At 34.7% G+C, this 19,221-nt stretch overlaps 4 protein-coding genes across 5 annotated transcripts; all 4 read left to right on the top strand.

Moving 5' to 3' along the window:
* Nucleotides 1-1,141: 1,141 nt before the first annotated feature.
* On the top strand, nt 1,142-1,805 carry LOC18031891 (pectinesterase inhibitor). The gene has a single exon (XM_006422168.2). The coding sequence runs from the start codon at nt 1,170-1,172 to the stop codon at nt 1,722-1,724; it is 555 nt and encodes a 184-aa protein (XP_006422231.1). The 5' UTR covers nt 1,142-1,169; the 3' UTR covers nt 1,725-1,805.
* Nucleotides 1,806-3,961: 2,156 nt separating this feature from the next.
* On the top strand, nt 3,962-7,730 carry LOC18031852 (acetylornithine aminotransferase, mitochondrial). Its single transcript, XM_006422166.2, is given in 6 exon segments — nt 3,962-4,023; nt 4,138-4,745; nt 5,333-5,767; nt 6,978-7,301; nt 7,303-7,345; nt 7,348-7,730. Coding segments are annotated over 5 exon segments (1,395 nt in total). The 5' UTR covers nt 3,962-4,023; nt 4,138-4,319; the 3' UTR covers nt 7,515-7,730.
* An 803-nt stretch (nt 7,731-8,533) lies between these two features.
* On the top strand, nt 8,534-11,173 carry LOC18033345 (sperm-associated antigen 1). The gene is made up of 3 exons (XM_006422165.2): nt 8,534-8,974; nt 9,720-9,908; nt 10,126-11,173. The coding sequence occupies exons 1-3, from the start codon at nt 8,789-8,791 to the stop codon at nt 10,606-10,608; spliced, it is 858 nt and encodes a 285-aa protein (XP_006422228.1). The 5' UTR covers nt 8,534-8,788; the 3' UTR covers nt 10,609-11,173.
* A 310-nt stretch (nt 11,174-11,483) lies between these two features.
* Nucleotides 11,484-18,407, top strand: LOC18033104 (cyclin-T1-3). Of its 2 annotated transcripts, XM_006422163.2 has the most exons (8): nt 11,484-11,714; nt 11,820-11,883; nt 12,392-12,700; nt 13,133-13,214; nt 15,385-15,525; nt 16,353-16,528; nt 16,609-16,760; nt 17,027-18,407. In XM_006422163.2, the coding sequence occupies exons 3-8, from the start codon at nt 12,468-12,470 to the stop codon at nt 18,058-18,060; spliced, it is 1,818 nt and encodes a 605-aa protein (XP_006422226.1). In that variant the 5' UTR covers nt 11,484-11,714; nt 11,820-11,883; nt 12,392-12,467; the 3' UTR covers nt 18,061-18,407. The 2 variants fall into 2 exon arrangements, with proteins under 2 accessions (XP_006422226.1, XP_006422227.1); XM_006422164.2 differs by lacking the exon at nt 11,820-11,883.
* The last annotated feature ends 814 nt before the right edge of the window (nt 18,408-19,221 follow it).

The following is a 19,221-nucleotide window of genomic DNA, read 5'->3' as shown; positions in this document are numbered from 1 at the left end:
GTTAATTTGACTAAATAGTTTTTACAGGCATTACATTAATATATTGAAGATTCTGAATTGAAACATTTCTGTGTCTGTGTGTGGGAGTTTGTCGGCAAGTTATCTTTTTCCTCTGGAATTAATGCTTAAAATGTTGACGTTTAACTTCTGAGTATTTTCTTCGTGATAATTACAAATCTCCTTTTCGTCCAATTTTATTTCCTAGGCTAAGATTTTGACGTACTCAGTTGAACTTCTCAATTCTCATTAATGCATTTCTATAAGAGTAATCCTCTTTAATTGAACATCCAATTTTAATTTATAAATAGATGAGCCACAGAATATCTGAAACATCGATCCTTCAAATAGAATATTCTGGGTCATTTTTAAAATAAAACCAATTACTAAATAATTAATACTTAACTTTAGAGACTAATTAACTTATCCTTTCAAACCATTAACTTGTAGGGCTTATATTTATTGCAATAAGATTTTTATATGCACAAGTTACGTAACATTACTTCTGAGGCCACATACACATATGGGGCCTACAAAATCTTTTATGGTAACTATTGCACTAAAAAATGTGGACCCACAACTTGTGGGCCTACATAAAATTCGTAATGACTCTTCTTTATTATATGGGGATATTATCATTTTATTATTTAAGTTTTACTGACATATCATATCAGTATTAAGGTTTATCGAAAAGTGTATTTTACTACTCAAGTTTTGCGTCGTTATCAATTCACTACTATTCCGTTAACAACGTTAAAAATTTGCTGATGTCATAAGGGCATCAAAGATATTTCTAACTATAAGAGTAAAATTGTCTGCTAATTTGATAGATAAATTATCATTTTACTACCAAATTTTTAGGGAAATTATCATTTTACTACCAAATTTTTAGGGAAATTATCATTTTACTACCAAATTCTTGGGGGTAAAATCGACTTTTAATTCAATTTCCATTAAACATTAACTTTTTCTTAACGGAATGGTAGTGAATTGATAATGGCGCAAAACTTTGACAGTAAAATACACTTTTCAGCAAACCTTGGTGCTGATATAATATATCAGTAAAACTTTAGTAGTAAAATGATAATTTCCCTATTATATATTACACTACTAGCTAATAAAGTCTGAAGGCCTTTAATTTCAATTCACGGTTCAAAATTAAAATTTTAGACATGGCAATTGCTCCCAGTCTCCATCATTTCCTTCTTCTCTTCATTCTTCTACTTCAAACTCACCACAGTCTTGTTGAAGCAGACGACAGATTCATCGAGCAAATGTGTCGGGACACAGAAGTACCAACATTATGCGTTCAGTGCGTAAAATCCGACCCCGCTGGCGAAAAAGCCGATAAGTCAACCGATATTGCCGCCATAGCCATAAAATGCCTGAGCAACCACGCTGAAGCTTTGGTAAAAAACATGTCATCTTTGGCTTCAACGTACTCCTCTGATAAAAAACTTGTGGCGGCTTGTGAAAATTGCAGCAAGGGTTATTCGCAGGCCAAAAAGACTCTATCTAAAGCAGATGCTAAGCTGAAGGGTGGTGATTATGATAATGCTAATCATTTTGTGATCTTGGCTTTAAGTGATGAGTTTGTCCAAAGGTGTGAGCCAAGTTTGGAGCCTTACAGTGAAAAGCAAGGTGTGTATGATGCCTTTTACCAGATTAGGGTTTACGAAGAACTTACTGGAATAGCACTGGCGATCATTGATCGATTAGCGACTTGATTTAGTTTCATTTTAAATATATATGTAACAAATCAATAATTTAAGATCATCATAAGAGATAAATAAAACGTTACTTATATATGGATCCGTTTTTATTAACTTCCCTTAATTTGCTTGCAATTTTCTTACTTATATAGCTTTTTCCTGTCAATTCATCAGCAATTATATTTTGTCAAGAGAATCAAACTTAAAATTTGCAGTTGAAAATATTCAAATTACGATTAAAAAAAAAAAACTCTGAAAAATAATAATAGTTTATTGCTAACTAAAGGACAATCTATAATGTGAATGTCGTTGTTTGAATAATTTTTAGAGATTAAGGTTAGTTTTTGCGTGTGTACCTTAAAAATTCTAATAATTATCTGTTGTATTAATAGCGGGTGTCAGTTGAACAATTAAAATTTTTCTTAAAATGGTACAAGATGTTCAAGATTTGAACTCCCCTTAGGAAGATAGAGTTTTATATTACATTCAATTCATACAAATACAAATATACAATACCCTTTCTCTTAAGATATCTTTATACCAAATATATAATTATCTTTATGAGTGTTATTAGTTGGTTCAACGAGTAATACATGTTTCAAGTTTAAAAACTCTTCTTATGATGAATGAGAGAGAGGTTTTTGTTTTTCTTAATACAACATTTCAAAAAAAATAAAATGTACTATTGTTTTTTTTTTTAATGAATACTCAATTTATAAAAGGTCGTGACTATGATATTTTTAGGGTACTGTATTTACAATTTAGATAATCAAATCAACAAAATCTAAAAATTTGAGTGTGTCCAATTTACAGGGTACGGTAGCCTTGAGTTATCGTGGTCTGATCCTTTATAAAATTACTGAAATATTTGTAATTTGTATAAAGAGAAAATAAGCCCCCAAAGTATTACTCAATTATACAATTTTTCTAACATTTGTTAAAAGCAAAGAATAGTGTCGTATGTACAAAAGTTACTTCAACAATTAGTTCAACATTTATAAGAGACAAAAAAAAAAAAATTTATTATAGCAAAATTTTCTTTTATTTTTTATTGAAATTTTTTTTTTCCATCTAGTGTAATGAGTATATAACCTTATTGAAAAAGAAAAGACTCTTAGGCTATATTTGGGAGTTACGATTAAGTGTAGAATTGGACTAATTTTTGGGACAAAGTATTAATCCCATATTTGGCATGCTCACTCGGATTGGACTAAATTCAAATTTTAATCCTAAATTCATGAGATTAATAGTCCCAATTTTCGTGTGGATTTAACTAGGATTTCACAATGAGAAGAAAAATGTTTGTCTATTTATGGTGTCTTCTATAATTTATTACACTATTTTTATTTATAACTTTAAAAATTATTTATTTACTTATTGTTATTTATTAAGTAATTTATTAGTAATTTATTTCTTTATTCATGATTTACTTAAAATTTATTAATCAGTTTACTATTTGAATAGATTTATTTTATTTTATTTAATGAAATGATATATCTCATATGGTCATATGAAACTACCTATAATTTAAATAATTTATATTTCTTTAATATAATTATAACTGCCCAATAATTGAATACACACACACACACACAGATATATATATATATATATAATTTTAGTTACATTTATTTTTAATTAATTATGATATTTCTTATTAAATATCTATAAATAATTTAAATTAAAATTAAAATATTAACTTAAATACTATTTAACTTCATTTAAATTTAATTTAACATAATCCAATCTGATTCTATACCAAACACAAGTCATCACTATATAATTTAACCTAATCTAATTTAATCTAATTTTAATATTTAATCCAATCCAATCCAATTTACATGCTAATCGTATACTAATTATTTTTGTCGAAGAGAAACAGCTGATTATTTTTTTCGCTTGACCCAAGTAAAAAGCAAAAAAACAGCTGCTTTATCAACTTACAATCTGCAAGATACACACAGAGGATTTAATGAGACAATTATATTGAGAATATATTATATATATTTGGGAATAAGAGATCTTGAATTTGAATTCCACTCTCACAGGGGTGGGGAGTTATCGATCCTATACATGAGGATGATTTAATCCGAGTATTAATATTGTGAGTCGCCGTTTGACTTAGGAAATTTCAGCGAATGAATCGCAAATGGCGGATTGTGGTGGATCTCGATCGAGGAAGGAAAGAGAATATACTGTTTTTGACAAACAAAATGAACAAAACGAATAAGAGAGGAGGATTTGGTTATGTCATTCCTTGGTGAAACGAAGAGAAGAGGAAGACGTTTGGGTTTGCTTTTGCCTAGATCAAACGGTACGTTTTATGGAGAAGTGAAAAAAAAAAAATCAAACGCCGTCGTTTTGATTTACTTTCGGGTTTGACCGGGCAACTAACATTTCCCTTTTCTTACACGTTTCTCCACGTCAGAAAATATTACGACACCAGCCGCCGCTGAAACCTTACGCTAACACAGAACAGAATCATAACAAATTTTCAGGCAAACAAATAATTAAATTCCACATTTTTTAATTTCAATTTTTCGGTAATTTTCCTCCTAATTTCTTTTCTTCTCCCGCTTTTTCCCGGGAAACAAACAGCCTCACATAACCATGCAGAACGCAATGAGCTCGACGTTTCAAGCACCACTCCAAGTTCCACTCTCACAATCGGGCAATCTCCGCCGCCAGATCAAATTCAACGGCGTAAAACGGCGACCGATGGTGGCGGCGGCAAGTGTGAACGTGGAAGTGAACGATGCGGCGCGTGGGAGCGCGGGGGGGTTGGGGAGGAACAACAAGGAGGTGATGGAGGCGGAGAAGAAGTTACTCGTGGGGACGTACAATAGGGCACCAGTTGTGCTGGCGAGTGGTAAAGGATGTAAATTGTACGATGCTGAAGGGCGAGAGTATTTGGATTTGAGCTCGGGGATTGCTGTGAATGCGCTTGGACATGGGGATGCTGATTGGATCAAGGCTGTTGTTGATCAAGCTAATGTGTTGACTCATGTTAGCAATATGTATTATTCCATTCCTCAGGTTCATTACTTTTCTTCATTATGCTTTCCATTAATTTATTTATAGAGGATGCGGAAGCATTGTGAGAATTGATTGAAGTTTAATATGACATTGAGTTCCAAGTAATTGCTGAAAGACATAAATTTGCTAGGACTCTTTCTATAAAGAGTTGTTTTTGAGCAACTCTTTGAATAGAGAGTTGTTTGTCCGGATTTTTATCGAAATGTGGAAGTTGGCACCTGATAAGTTTTGCATTCATGTAAATTTTGATGTATTATGGAATTTTTCGAGGGGTGATTGTTGATGGATATGTTAGGTATTGAGTATCTAGGAGAAATATATCTCAACATTGTCATAATGCTTTTGCCCTTTTTACTTGTAAATGGAAACCTGTAGAAATGGGAACATTAGGAGCTAAGAGGTCATGCTTATTGAAATTGATGGCAATTGGCAGTTGCGTGAAGCAGTAGTATTGCAGAAATAAGTTTTATGATTCTCATGTTGTGTATCTAGCTTACTGTATATTTAACCTTAACACTAATGGGTTTTGTTAAATTGGTTTAGTGGGTATTTTCTCGTCTAAAGATTGGTTATGTTGTTTCTTGTAGATAGAGCTTGCTAAGCGTTTGGTGGCTTGTTCTTTTGCTGATCGTGTGTTTTTCTCCAATACTGGAACGGAAGCAAATGAGGCTGCTATTAAATTTGCCAGAAAGTTCCAGAGACACTCAAATCCTGATTCCAAAGAGCCAGCCACAGAGTTCGTATCTTTCACCAATAGTTTCCATGGGAGGACCATGGGTGCTCTTGCTCTGACGAGCAAAGAGCACTATAGATCACCTTTTGAACCTGTCATGCCTGGAGTCAATTTTGTGGAGTATGGAAATATAGAAGCCACCAGAAAATTGATTCAGCCTGGTAAAACTGCAGCAGTTTTTGTGGAACCCATCCAGGGTGAAGGAGGCATATACAGTGCAACTAAAGAATTTTTACAATTTTTACGTGATGCTTGTGATGATGCTGGGGCTCTCCTTGTCTTCGATGAGGTAATATGCCGTTGCCACTTTATAATTACATCTAAATTTACTGACTATATGTTAGAGTTTAAGGTTTATATCAAATTTTCAAAGCACAAATTGTTGTTTGTTTTCCAGAGATTACAATAACTGGTTAGTGCCTATTGTTTATTCACATGAACATGTGCCATCACCAGTTTTAAGTTTTTGCAAATTGAGTCCTATTAGTGGTAGCTGATACTGTAAAATTGTAAACCTTGACTGATATGGCCTTTCTAATCCCCTTTTGTGACCAAGCCCTTAACCTTCGTGATTAAACTTGGGAATTTGGTCCTTTTTTTTGTGAAGAGAAAGTACACCTTTTATTACTCACGAAGAGAACAAATATCAACTGGAAATTCATCCAGCCATATATTAGAGTCTAATTTCCTTAGGGCTGATTTGGCCATAGAGTGAGAGATGATTTGAGTCCTATTCTCAAAACAGTTTCACCATTCCTTCAACTGGCATATTCTGTGCTATGATCATACTACATTTTCTAAGCATTTAGATTTGATATGGATCAGTTGAAATAGTGCTGATATATAAGGTACACTCCAACATGTGCATTCATTTTTGTGTAGGATGTTGATTATGAAATACCCTGCAATATGGTAATAATCAGAAGTTGGCAGCTTATCAATCTGGTGGATAAACAAAACCATTTGTATGGTGCCATAGTTGGACAGAGAGGCAAAGTCCCTTGATCAAGGACTTTTTCCTCTTGTCCAGGTCTATTAAATTTAGAAGCAAATACCCCTGGTCTAGCAAATTCAACTTGAATTACTGTATTTTCCCTGATCATGCTTGGTTTGCAGTGTTAAAACTCAACTGATCATTCATTCGTTCCACTTCTTTGAATGAAGCTAGTACTTTACCATTCTTTTCCAATGGTTCAACAGATTCAAGACATCACATAGTTTCCTTTTGCCTGATCCTACAAATAACTAAGACAAGTAATTTGTGAGGTGTCACTAATTTTTTTTTTATGCTAATCTTTGTTTCCATATTTCAAATTGCTTGCCACTGATAGCTTTTAGTTCTGAAGGTTTTGTTTTGGAATGTAGAAGATTTTAAAACTTTTGCATGCTTACCACACTTGTATTACATATAAAGCCAGATAATTAGCCTTGTACTGCTTTCTGCAGTCAACTATTAGTAGTTTATGGTTCATTGTAGTCGGCATTTTGTCCTGGTGCAGGTTCAATGTGGTCTAGGCCGAACAGGATACCTTTGGGCTCATGAGCACTATGGTATCTTCCCAGATATAATGACACTTGCCAAACCTCTTGCCGGAGGCCTTCCTATTGGAGCTGCATTAGTAACTGAAAAAGTTGCATCTGCCATAAATTATGGTGACCATGGAAGCACTTTTGCCGGCAGTCCCCTTGTCTGCAATGCTGCCATTGCTGTTCTAGATAAAATCTCCAATCCTGCTTTCTTGGCCAGTGTCTCCAAGAAAGGCCATTACTTCAAAGAAACTTTAAAGCAGAAACTGGCAAGAAATCCACATGTGAAAGATGTCCCGTGGACTCGGGCTAATTATTGGAATTGAGTTCGACGTATCTGCACGCCTGTGGTTGATGCATGTCGAGACTCTGGCCTTCTTGTACTCACTGCTGGTAAAGGGAATGTTGTGAGGCTAGTACCACCACTGATCATATCAGAGCAGGAGCTTGATCAAGCAGTTGAAATTTTATGTAAAACCTTGCCGGTGCTGGACAGCAATTCAAACTAGGAGGAACCTCATTCGAGCTTGGATGCAGTTGAAGGATTTAGCTTAAGTTAACAATTTATGCTGCAACCCTGGGTTGATGAAAACTGCTGTGACCTCACCTGAAGTTAAGTTGTGGTTGTTATCATCATTTATTGGGTAATATAATAAACCAGTTACTTATATAATTTTTTTTGGGTTCTAAGTTCTAACACATGCTCAATTATCTTTCTAATTTAATCAAGGCCTTTTTTTTTTTTATGATGCTGAATAAAAAAAATCTCTCTTTCAAATAAAAAGGGACACGAGTTTTAATCTAGAATTGTTTTTTTTTTTTATATAAATAAATTCCTCACAAAAAAAAAAAAAAAACGGATTTCACTTTTGCAATACCATAACTACACAAATGCAATACAGTATAATATCTATAATATCTCTTATGTGGCACGCGATGTGTTTGTTATTATTGAAGAGGAGATTTTCTATCTATCAAAATTATGGAGGAAGTATTGCAGTTACAAGCATATATGTAAAATAATATGCTTTTTTATATATAGAACGAGAGTCTTTCTCGAGTGGAGGCATCTATATATATTTTTTAATTCGGATACGTTTTTAAAACGGGCGATTTAAAATAATTAAAAAAATATAAATTTTAATTCATTAAAAATTGAATTGTTATATCATTTAGTTTATTAAAATCTTTATTTTTTATTTTTTAATAACATCTTCACTTTGTTCTGATTTTTTCCCACGCTAGAAAATGATATATGCGTGTGTTGCAGAAAAAGCTTTAGAACTGTTTCGATTTTTCTTGAATTTTTTTTTAATGATAAAACAATTATTACAATAACTGATATACCAGAAAAATAAAAGTAAAATGGAAAGGGTGGCATCTGATATGACACGGCTCACCGATATTGAGGCAAAGCTGGTTGGCGGGATCGAACCAGATGATGCCACCTGGCACATCGAACAACTCTCCAATATTTTTCAAACTTCACACTGCCACTACATGATGTATCACGAAAAGGAAACTCGTTGTCTGAAATCTTACACTAATCTCATTCCAACGCCTCCTACGCTAATATAAATCAATAACAGCTCCACCTGCCAAACGCCCGCTCTCGTCTCTCTCTCTCTCTCTGGTTCAATAAATAAATTTATTTATTTGTTTTTCAATTATTTATAGATTTAATAGCACAGCAAGTATTCATTCGGAAGATTTCCGAATTTCGAATTTGGACGGTCCAGATTTATTGGCTCTCGATCAAACGTCATCGCCATCGTTGTTTGCGATGGCGTCCCCGGCAGCGCCGGCAAACAAGATTGAAAGGGCCCACCAGCTGTACCGAGACGGGCGTTACGAGGAGGCGTTAGGGTTCTACACGGAGGCGCTCTCTGTGGCCAAAATTAAACAGCAGAAGATCGCTTTGCATAGTAACAGAGCCGCCTGTTATTTGAAGCTCCACGATTTCAAAAAGGTTCATCTTCTCGTCTCTTTCGATGCTAATTTGAAGATATTTTGTTTTCCGCTATCAGTATTATTCTTTTTACTATTTCATTTGAAATTTAGAGTGGAAAATTTTTGAATTTGAACTCAGATTAATGTGAATTATTTGAATACATATAAAATGTGAATTTGTTTTGACGATATGGATTTTTAGATACAAATTTGAAGATAGTTTAAATTGTTAATTTACATTTTTATGTTGGATTTTACTGAAATGTTTTCGTTGAAAACATAACGCGAATTCAATGAAATAGTGCATATAATTTATGCTGGAGGGAGATATGGGAAGTGAATGTTGAGAAATGTAATATTTTAAAACCAGAGAATTAATTAAAAATGAAAACAAAAAACAAGTCAGTCTGATTGTGAAAGAGTTTATCGATACTAAACATGTGGGTTTAGCTAGTGAGCTTCACCTTGCCTCCATGTGGTTTCGAAAGAGCTGCTCGGTGCTAAAGTATTATGAACCGTGGAACTCATTGTGTATATGAGCATTCCGAGCTCCATCTATTATGGTTTATTATTTCGCAAGGCACTAAAGAGTTTGGTGTAACTAATGAAATGACAGTGTGGTAAACATGAATTTGGATTACACCGGGAAGCTGGTTAAGTGTATTTTTACTTGTGGTTGTAGTTTTAGAATGTAGTTGCTTTTACACCTTTTCTTCCAAAATTGATTTGTCCAGTGTCAATTGAAACTGTTACCTGCATCTCAGGCGGCAGAAGAGTGTACCTCGGTGCTTGAGCTTGATTACAATCACACTGGAGCACTGATGCTGCGGGCACAGACACTAGTCACTTTGAAGGAGTACAACTCGGCTCTCTTTGATGTCAACAGACTTATTGAGTTGAATCCATCTTCAGAAGTTTATCAAAACCTTCAAGCTCGTTTGAAGACTCAATTGGTAGACCCTCATATTTCCATCCTGTTAAGATCTTTTCTCTCAATATCAAAATGGCTGATAGAAGAAACATCTGGGAAAATTTATGGGAGGCTGTTATTTATTTATTCATTCATTTTTCAGTGTACAGAGGAATGAAAACTTATTTTAGTTGAGATTATCGTATATGTAAGTTTCTACTGTCAGTGACAAATTAATTCTTTCTTTTGCTCAAGGAAAGTCACTTGCTCCAATACCTGAATCCGAAGCCGAGTTCGAAGAAGAAGAAGAAGAAGAGGAAGAAGAGATAAATCAGGCAGGGCCATATGGAATTGAGGAAGAAGAGGGAAAAAGTGACGAAAAAGAAGATGCAGTTGCTCCAGTCATAAAAATGGACAACAAAGGAGAGCCGGAAGTCAAAGCGCCTAAAACACCCGGCATCAATGGTAATTCCGAACCAGGAATAAAACAGAGAGCTGAGCCTAAAAGAACCAATATAAATGAAGCAACTGCTCTAGACCATACTTCCAAGAAACCAACTGTACAAGATTCCAAAGGATGGCAAGCAATCCCAAAACCAAAGGGACATTCAACTCTGGACTATGCAAGGTGGGACAGAGTTGAAGACGACTCCAGCGAAGATGATGACGACAATGACGAGGAAGAGTCCCAGCCTCAGTACAGATTCCGTGTAAGAACTGTTGGTGTCAGACCAGTGAAGTGAAATGGGAAAATGTAGAGAGTATAGATCAATGTGAATGGCAAAAGGCTCTGTTGGATAAATCATTTTGCAACTTTCATAGTCAAGAGCAAGTAACCATCTTTAACATGGAGTTGTCATATGTGGTCCGTTGGACGGTTACATGAACGATGTGAAGGATAAGCATATGCCATATAGATTCTGGTCTCTTTGTCTCAAGCAAGTTATGCTGTTTCTTTATGCCATCCCCTTTATCCTACAATTCAGTTGCTTTAAACCACTGAGAAGGTATCAAGTGAAGGGTCTGCCTACAAACACATGAAACGTTATCAATGCACGGTCACCTCACCACCTCAGGCTTTGCAATTGGTGTATTTGGAGTGTAATAATGTTGCCTACTCCATCAAGTGACAGAGAATCACTAGGAACTGAAAATTTTGATTGAATGACTTGGGGGGGCAATGGGGTGGCAATTGTTGTATATAAGTTTTGAAGGCAGGTGTCTTATTTTCTTGCAACTTATTGCCAGTTAAACAACGGATTTTTATTGTTTTATTTATTAATTCATTTGTATGGTGTACCCCATAATGCAAAGGTTTTTTAAATACCTTTTGTTTTGTTTTTAACATTAGATTACGATTCTAAAATCAAGCCTCGAATTTAGAAGAATTGAACCCTTTATCACAGAATTGTGGATGTTTTGTAGTAATTATAATTTATTTATTTGATAAAATATAGGTATGTTATTATATGTACATATTTTATTTTACAGAATTTACATGGTAAGTCTATTGGATGTTACAATTTAAATGGTAAGTTTTCTAATGTTACCTTTGTTGGATAATTATATTGAATTATCCATACACTACATCATTCAACCATATGTCAAAAAGCAAAAACAAAAACAAAAACAAAAAGAAAATCATAGAAACAAAAGCATGAAGGCAAAAGTATCATAGTTGGCATATTTCAATGACCTAGGGAGGAAGTGATCAATCATTCATACTTCATTCATACATAAAACATAGGCCTGCGGCAGTGCGGCCTGACCTCACTCACTCAGCCCCTCTTCAGGCGGGCCTCCTAAATTATCATCAAAACGGCGAAGTTTTCTCTCTTCAGTGCCAGTGGTAATGCTATGAACCCTAATTCTAAAATTTAAAATCCCCTCTCTTTCTCTTTCTCTTTCTCTCTCTCATTATAATCGCTTTAATTAATTCCAGTGGTTCCCTCAGTACTTTTGCAGGTTCAATTGCTTTAAATTATTGGAATATTGAGTCGCTCTGCTAATTTTTTAAGGTAATTTTTCGGAATAAAATTCAGGCCTTTGATTTATATAATTCACTTGGCTAGAAAATTTCCTACATATTTTTTGGAGTTTTCCGAGTGTAGTTAGAATTTCTGTTCGATTTTTAAAATTGAAGCAGTTTTTGGGAAAGTAGCCAAATTTATGTGAATTATAAAACTAAGCTTTTGGATAAGTATGTATGTTAATGCCTGACATTTTTCCAGAATGTACTTTTGTGTTTCTGCTGGAGTGAAGTATGATGTTTGGATATAAAAGTTATGATTTTAAATGCTATTATTTTTATTTTTTGCTACCCTATTGAATGATGTCAACTTTATATTGATTAAACTGCAATTGGTCATAGTTGTTATTCTACTGCAGCAAATGATTTTGTACCGAATGTCTTAAGGTTCAAATCCTGCTTGATTTTGATGCTTTGAAATTGTTATCATTAGTTTCTTTTAAAGCATGGTATCTTTAGCCTTTTGTCACTTATGCATCTTGGCGGTACATTGGCAGGAAGGCGATGCTGTCTGTCTGTCTGTCAGCCAGATAGACCATTGATATTAGTATTTGACGGAGCTGGTTGGCCAGAATGCAAATGGCTAACTTGCTGCCTGGCGATTCCTCACATCATGGAATTTATAAAGGTGAGCCGTCTGAGTTTTCTCAGGATATGCCAAAGGATGGTGGCCGTTGGTATTTCTCTAGAAAAGAACTTGAGGAAGATTCCCCATCTAGACGAGATGGCATTGACTTGAAAAGGGAGACTTATCTACGCAAGTCATACTGTACATTTCTGCAAGACTTGGGCATGAAACTTAAAGTGTGAGTCTATGCTTTTCAGTTGGATGTGTTTAATTTTTCTGCTCCTTATCTGATAAAATAATAATTACACTTTGATGTGATACTATGAGATACAATTTGAGAGGATTTAGTTTGAACGTCAGGGAAGGTTTGACCCTTAAATCTTTTCTCGGGCTTATTTGCATATTGTTAGTTTGCTTACTACATCCTGCTCTCAACTTAAGAGTATTTGCTTTGGAAAAATATATTTATACTTATTTTGGTTTCTTAGAAGGATCATTCTTAAGGTAAGGATGGGAGTATTGTTGTTTCCCCACTGCATTGTGAGCTTATTGCTGCTCTTCTACCCGTACTGTATTATAGTGCTTTTTTGCACAGCTGTGCTTCCATTTTTTCTATTGAATTTGCAGTTTTTGATCACTAGATAGTTAATTTGAGTTCCTTAAATTGCAGACCCCAGATAACAATTGCTACGGCAATAATATTCTGTCACCGGTTCTACCTTCGTCAATCGCATACAAAGAATGATAGGAGGGTGAGTTATGCTTATCCACAACATTTTGAGTATTTATCTTTTCTTCTGGAGAAATATATTGTTATCACCTGGCAGCATTTATGGTTGAATATTTAATGTAATCTGTTAAAAAAATTTCTGATCACATCTGTAGTGTTATTAGTAGCATCATGTAATGTAATTTCAGATCCTGATATGATCTAGAATAAAGACGCCAGAGCTGTTTTTGGTTTTAGGGTGCTCTGTAATGTGGAAGTTGCTCCAAACTTGCTTTTTGTATTTTGTTTTATTACAACATACTCACTTTGTATACCTTTTCAATATTGCTAATGGCTTAATACTGAAATATTGATGTCGTCCAACAGTTGGAAAAACTACCCCATAACTGTTGTATTCCTTTATTCTACCTAGGAAATGATAAAATTGTTTTCCTTCATGAATATTGGGCCTTTCAGATATGTGATTTGGGTTGATCCACCTGAATATTCAGGATGGTGAAGTTTTTGCTTAATAACAAGTGCAGATGTTAGCTGTGCATTTGGTATCCACAGCAGTTACCATAATTGGAGAGGTTATATGGTATTATTTTAAGGTGGGAGGACATACTTGAGTGAATTTTAAGAATTTTGGAATGTTTCACTTTATATCAGGAATTCAGAATTGCGTTATTAAGAGTAGGGCTGGGCAAAGGTAGCCGAACCAATCCAAACTAATTCATTGGTTCAGTTTGGCTCTATAATGGTTCATTATCCATTTGGCTTTTATCAAACTGGTGTTTGCTTTCAGTTTTGAGTGTAATTCAAACTGATCTCTTACACTGAATTCTTTAAAATTTTAAATGATAGCAGTGCTGTTCTTTGAGCATATGTTTGGTACAGTTGCCTGCACATTATCAAAGCCCAACAAATTACATGTCCAAATATATAAGTTTAGTTCTTTTAGTATATGTTTTACATTCTAACTTCATCGCAACACCAATATCTTGAGCCTATCGTCTACCAGAAATTGCATGTCTTGATTCACGCTCTCCACTGTCAACAACACCAACAACCAAGACTGACTCAAAATGAGTGTGTGCCTGTGTTTTTTTTTTTTAATTAATCTTTTCAACTCACTTTTTTTCCCCTCTGATGTAAATCAGGGATTTTTGCCCCTCTCAGCAGCCACTGTTGACTGAGACTTACCCATGATAATTTTTCCAACTTACCCTGAGATTATTATTATTATTTATTTATTTCGTCGGGGGTGGGTGGTGTGACGTTCTACATTTGGGTTTCTGGAGATCCATACCTAATTCGCTACAATATGAGATTGTTTTTCTCCTTTGCCTTTTCGATCTCAAGAAACCCAAACCTAGACCTGCTTGTTTGACACCATTTCTTTAATTTTTGTTCTTTCTACTTTAAACTTTTATTAAAAATGTTTGATGTAATAAACACCCTGATCAATATATCTTAATTTGGGCTTTCTTTTGAGCCCCAAACTAATCCAAACAGAGTAGTGTCTGTTTTGATTGGATCAGTTTCAAATTTTTATCTCTTTGGATGGCTTTAGTCAGACGCTAAACCATTGAATTTGGTTTAGTTGAAATTGAACTCAAACCAATGCAAACCAGACATGCCTACACCTGATTAAGCGCATCAGTTGCTATCCGAAAATTGGTTACACCACCGTAGTTTTAGACATTGAGGTATCTCACCTTTTTCACTATTTCTGAGTTGGCCAAAGAGTTTCTAGTTCAGTATACTAATAGCTAGTGAACATTTAATTAGCTTCTACGCTCCTTACAATTAATTCCGGAAGGCACTATGCATTTAAATTTCCTATAAGTTGAAGGAATTTTACTAAATTTATGTCAAACCTCCTTTCCAAGAGCGACAAAAAAGGATAGCTCTGTGATTCTCTCTTCCATTCTTGCTATATGCTAGAGAGAAAGGTTGGTTTGGTTTTGTGTGGCTTCTACCAAGCGATTGAGAGGTGTGTTTCAGTTCCATCTGTCATAGACGTGCTTCATGTGGGTAACTCATCAAGCATGCATAAAATGTAATGGTTGAAAAGAACTGGAGCGGGAAAATAATAAAATGACATAAATTTTGAGCATTAAAATTGGAAATTTCTTTACTTTTGTATTAAAAAGTACTAAATTTGTCAAATAATGACAGTGCCTGTTTTCGTTTAAATTACTTTGCAGACCGTAGCTACAGTGTGTATGTTTCTTGCCGGGAAGGTTGAAGAGACTCCTCGTCCATTGAAAGATGTTATCATTGTTTCATATGAAATCATTCATAAAAAGGATAAGGATCCTGATTCAATTTATAGAATCAAGCAAAAGGTATCATCTTTGATGAAGCTTTGTTTACTGTGGTATTTCTAGTTTCCCTGTGTGAGTTTTCTTTTTACTTCAACTTGTTAATTCATCATGATGCGTGCCTACTAACTTGGTCATTTTAATTTCCTTATTGTGAAATGCCAATTGGACATCCGTAATTTGATGCCAACTGGGTTAGACCATGCGCGGAAAAGCTTTCCCAAGTGTGCAATTGTCACATTAATTAACGGATAGCATAAATTGGCAATTATTTCTTTTATTTACATTTTGGGAAATACTTTGATATTCTAGATTGGATGTCAGATATAGCAAGTAGAGTTGTATTTCAGATTTATTGAGTAAAGTCGGGTTTTGAATGTTATCAGGTTTTGAATGTTATCACTGGCCTTTTTTGTCTGTTTTCAGTAGGCGTTTAATGTGTAGCTGGGACATACTTAAGTTTGCTCGGAATTGTCGTATTGTTTCTCTGTTTCTGGAATAAACACAAGAATTATTTGCTTTCCCATTAATCTCAAATTTGCCTATCTGTCCTGTTTTGGCTGTATTTATGAAAGAGGAAAAACGACTTATTGATGACTGTTCTGTCAAGTCCTTAGTGTTAAATCCTAGAGAATGTATGTCATATTGTTTTATTATGGAATTTATTTGTTTCCATTTCAGCATTCAGCATATTTTTTCTAGCACAAGCATTATATTGATGGTCCAAGGATGTGTGATTCCTTGTCTCTTCTTTTCCTTCCAACCCTCTTCTTTTTTCCTTCAGTGTAAGCTTGTTTTTCTTCTCAGTTCTAGTCGGTTAATCAATTGATTGTATTGCATGCATTATGCAGGAGGTGTATGAACAACAGAAAGAGTTAATTTTACTTGGAGAGAGAGTTGTGCTTGCGACTCTTGCTTTTGACCTAAATGTACTGCATCCGTACAAACCCCTCGTTGAGGCAATAAAGAAATTTAAGGTTGCTCAGAATGCCCTTGCACAAGTTGCTTGGAATTTTGTCAATGATGGGTATGCTCAGTTGTTTTCTTGTATGTTGTGCATTCATGGCCTTTTCCTATTGTATCTTCTTGATTGGGGAATGTGTGCAGACTGCGGACCTCACTTTGCTTGCAGTTTAAGCCCCATCATGTTGCTGCGGGGGCTATTTTTCTTGCTGCGAAGTTCCTGAAAGTAAAGCTTCCATCAGATGGTGACAGGATGTGGTGGCAAGAGTTTGATGTCACCCCACGCCAATTGGAGGGTCGGTGTTCTCCCTTTTCTGCAGTTGTTAATATTGTCCCTTTTGTTCTTATAATTTATGTATTCTCATCTTACTGTTCTCTTGTTTAAAAAATAAATTAGAAACACAGATAATCCGATGGACCATGGTTTCTTCCTTTGCTTTTCCTTACGAATCAGTTTCATTCTTTTTATTATCATTATTATTGTCAGGATTGTTATAATGATTTTTCATTCTGTTGTTAATGTTAACAGTTAGTAGTGATGTTGAACCTTTTTGTCTTGCAGAGGTTAGCAATCAAATGTTGGAACTCTATGAACAAAACCGGGTGCAACCTTCACACGGTGATGTTGAAGGAAGTACTGGATCTGGAGGTACTCATCGGGCATCATCCAAAGCTCTATCAATCACTGAAGAATATCCGGCTGCAACGAGTAGTTATTCACAGGCTAGCGCTACTACGTCAAGACCTGGACCCTTAAAGCCTGTTTCAGTTAAAGCAGTGTCTGAGCAGCCGTTAGCTGATACTCATTGCGCACCTCCAAGAACTACCCAAAGTCAGCATAATGACTACAGGAGTGTAGAAATGGAAAATGCTTTAGATGACGATGCATATGCTGACTCCAATAAAGATGATCTGTACTCTGAATCAGAGACATTGCCTTATCAAAACAAGGGCAAACTTCAGAGAGTATCGAGATTTGGGGCAGATGCACTGGGCGAAGAGGATCAAGGAAGGATTGTGGCGAGAAGAGAAGCAAGAGAAGTTGGGGAATCAAAGGACAAGCGTTTTGTCAGAAATCTGGAACATAGTGGAGGTACAGTTGGCCAGTCACCCCAGGACACTATCAAGAAGCTTGACACAGACAAGCTAAAGGCAGCAGTAGAGAAACGCAGGCAGTCCCGTGTTGGCAGAACTCAAAAAACTGACCTGATGGATGAGGATGATCTTATTGAGAGGGAAGTGGAAAATGGAATTGAACGAGAATATGAGAACTCAAATCATCAGAGGCATCTGGAGGATGCTGGAGATGTTCCGCGAGAAAGAAGGCGGCAGTCGTCACATGTATCAGATTTGGAGAATGTGGAAGAAGGGGAGGTGTCAGTGCCTGATGACCTTGGTCGGGGTTCTGATCCTCCCAAGCCAAGCAACCGCAAGCGGAAGGTGGGGAGCCCACCTGAGAGAGGACCAGAAGGGAGGCCACGGCAAAGTTATGGCCTTGGATCCCATCATCATAATTATGATTATATAGATGATCGAAACAAGATGAGCCGTGTTGGTTGGGATCACAGAAGGCACATACCAGAAAATCATGTCTGAAGCTAGTCATATATACATGCTCTTCTTCTGAGGTGATACCGCTGACCATATTAATTATAAGGGGGTTTAATCCGCGAACTATAAAACTCTTTTCTTGAGTTTATTACTAGGCCATCTTGCATCGATTCTCATTCCCCATATTTTCCGGGGAAATTTGTTAGAATGAAAGGTTATAGAAAGGCTGCTTCTTCAAATATTTGGAGCATTTGTTACCTGTATAATAATGATAATGATTATGTGGCCAAGACTTGAGAATCTGTAAGGTGGTAGCCAGAAACTTGTAATGTTGCTAAAGTTTTTAAATATATATTATAAATGGTGGCATTATGAAGCTAATTTTTCATGTTCTCTGTTTTCGTCTGTCTTTTTCTTCCGTGGAGTACCCTTTCCTTTTTTTTTTTGAATAAAAAATTATCACTGCAACACTTTTCTTTTATTGTATGTACATCTAATCACTACAATAAAATTTTGACATGTATTTTTTAACACTTTTGTTTCTAAGTTCATGCCAATTTGACACTAAAAAATGGTCATTTTACCCTTAAGTGAATTAAAAAATTATTTTATTTTATAAAATTTTGAAGAACATAAAGACTATAATATAAGAATACTCATCAATTCAATAAAACAAACAAATCTCAAAATTTAAGATGATAATTTTTAAATGAAATTATAATTATAAAAAATAACATCTTGTAATTATAATTTTTTGTAACCATAATTTCATTTTATGTTTGTAATTAAATTAAATGGAGAGATGTTTACAAAAATTAAGAAGAGAAAAGCTCCCTATAATTATTGTAAACTTTTCTATAATTAATATTAAGAAACTTCCTTAAACAAATTAAATGAAATTATGATTACAAAAATTATAATTACAAGTTGTCAATTTTTTATAATTATAATTTCATTTAAAAATTATCATCTTAGATTTTGAGATTTATTTGTTCTATTGAATTAAGGGTATTTTTATAATTATAATATTTTATTTTTCAAAATTTTGTAGAATAAAATGATCTTTTAATTCATTTATGAATAAAACGGTTATTTTTTAGTGTTAAAGTGATTGATTGATACAAGTTTAGAAATAAAGATGGTTCAAAATACATGTCGAAATTTTATGATAATTAAATATACATATGATAATAAAAAAAAAAAAAA

This window comes from Citrus clementina, unplaced genomic scaffold (genome assembly GCF_000493195.1).
Source record: "Citrus clementina cultivar Clemenules unplaced genomic scaffold, Citrus_clementina_v1.0 scaffold_9, whole genome shotgun sequence".
In the NCBI taxonomy this organism is placed as follows: Eukaryota; Viridiplantae; Streptophyta; class Magnoliopsida; order Sapindales; family Rutaceae; genus Citrus; species Citrus x clementina.
Note: the sequence above shows the minus strand (reverse complement) of the source record. Positions and strands in the feature narration are given on the sequence as shown.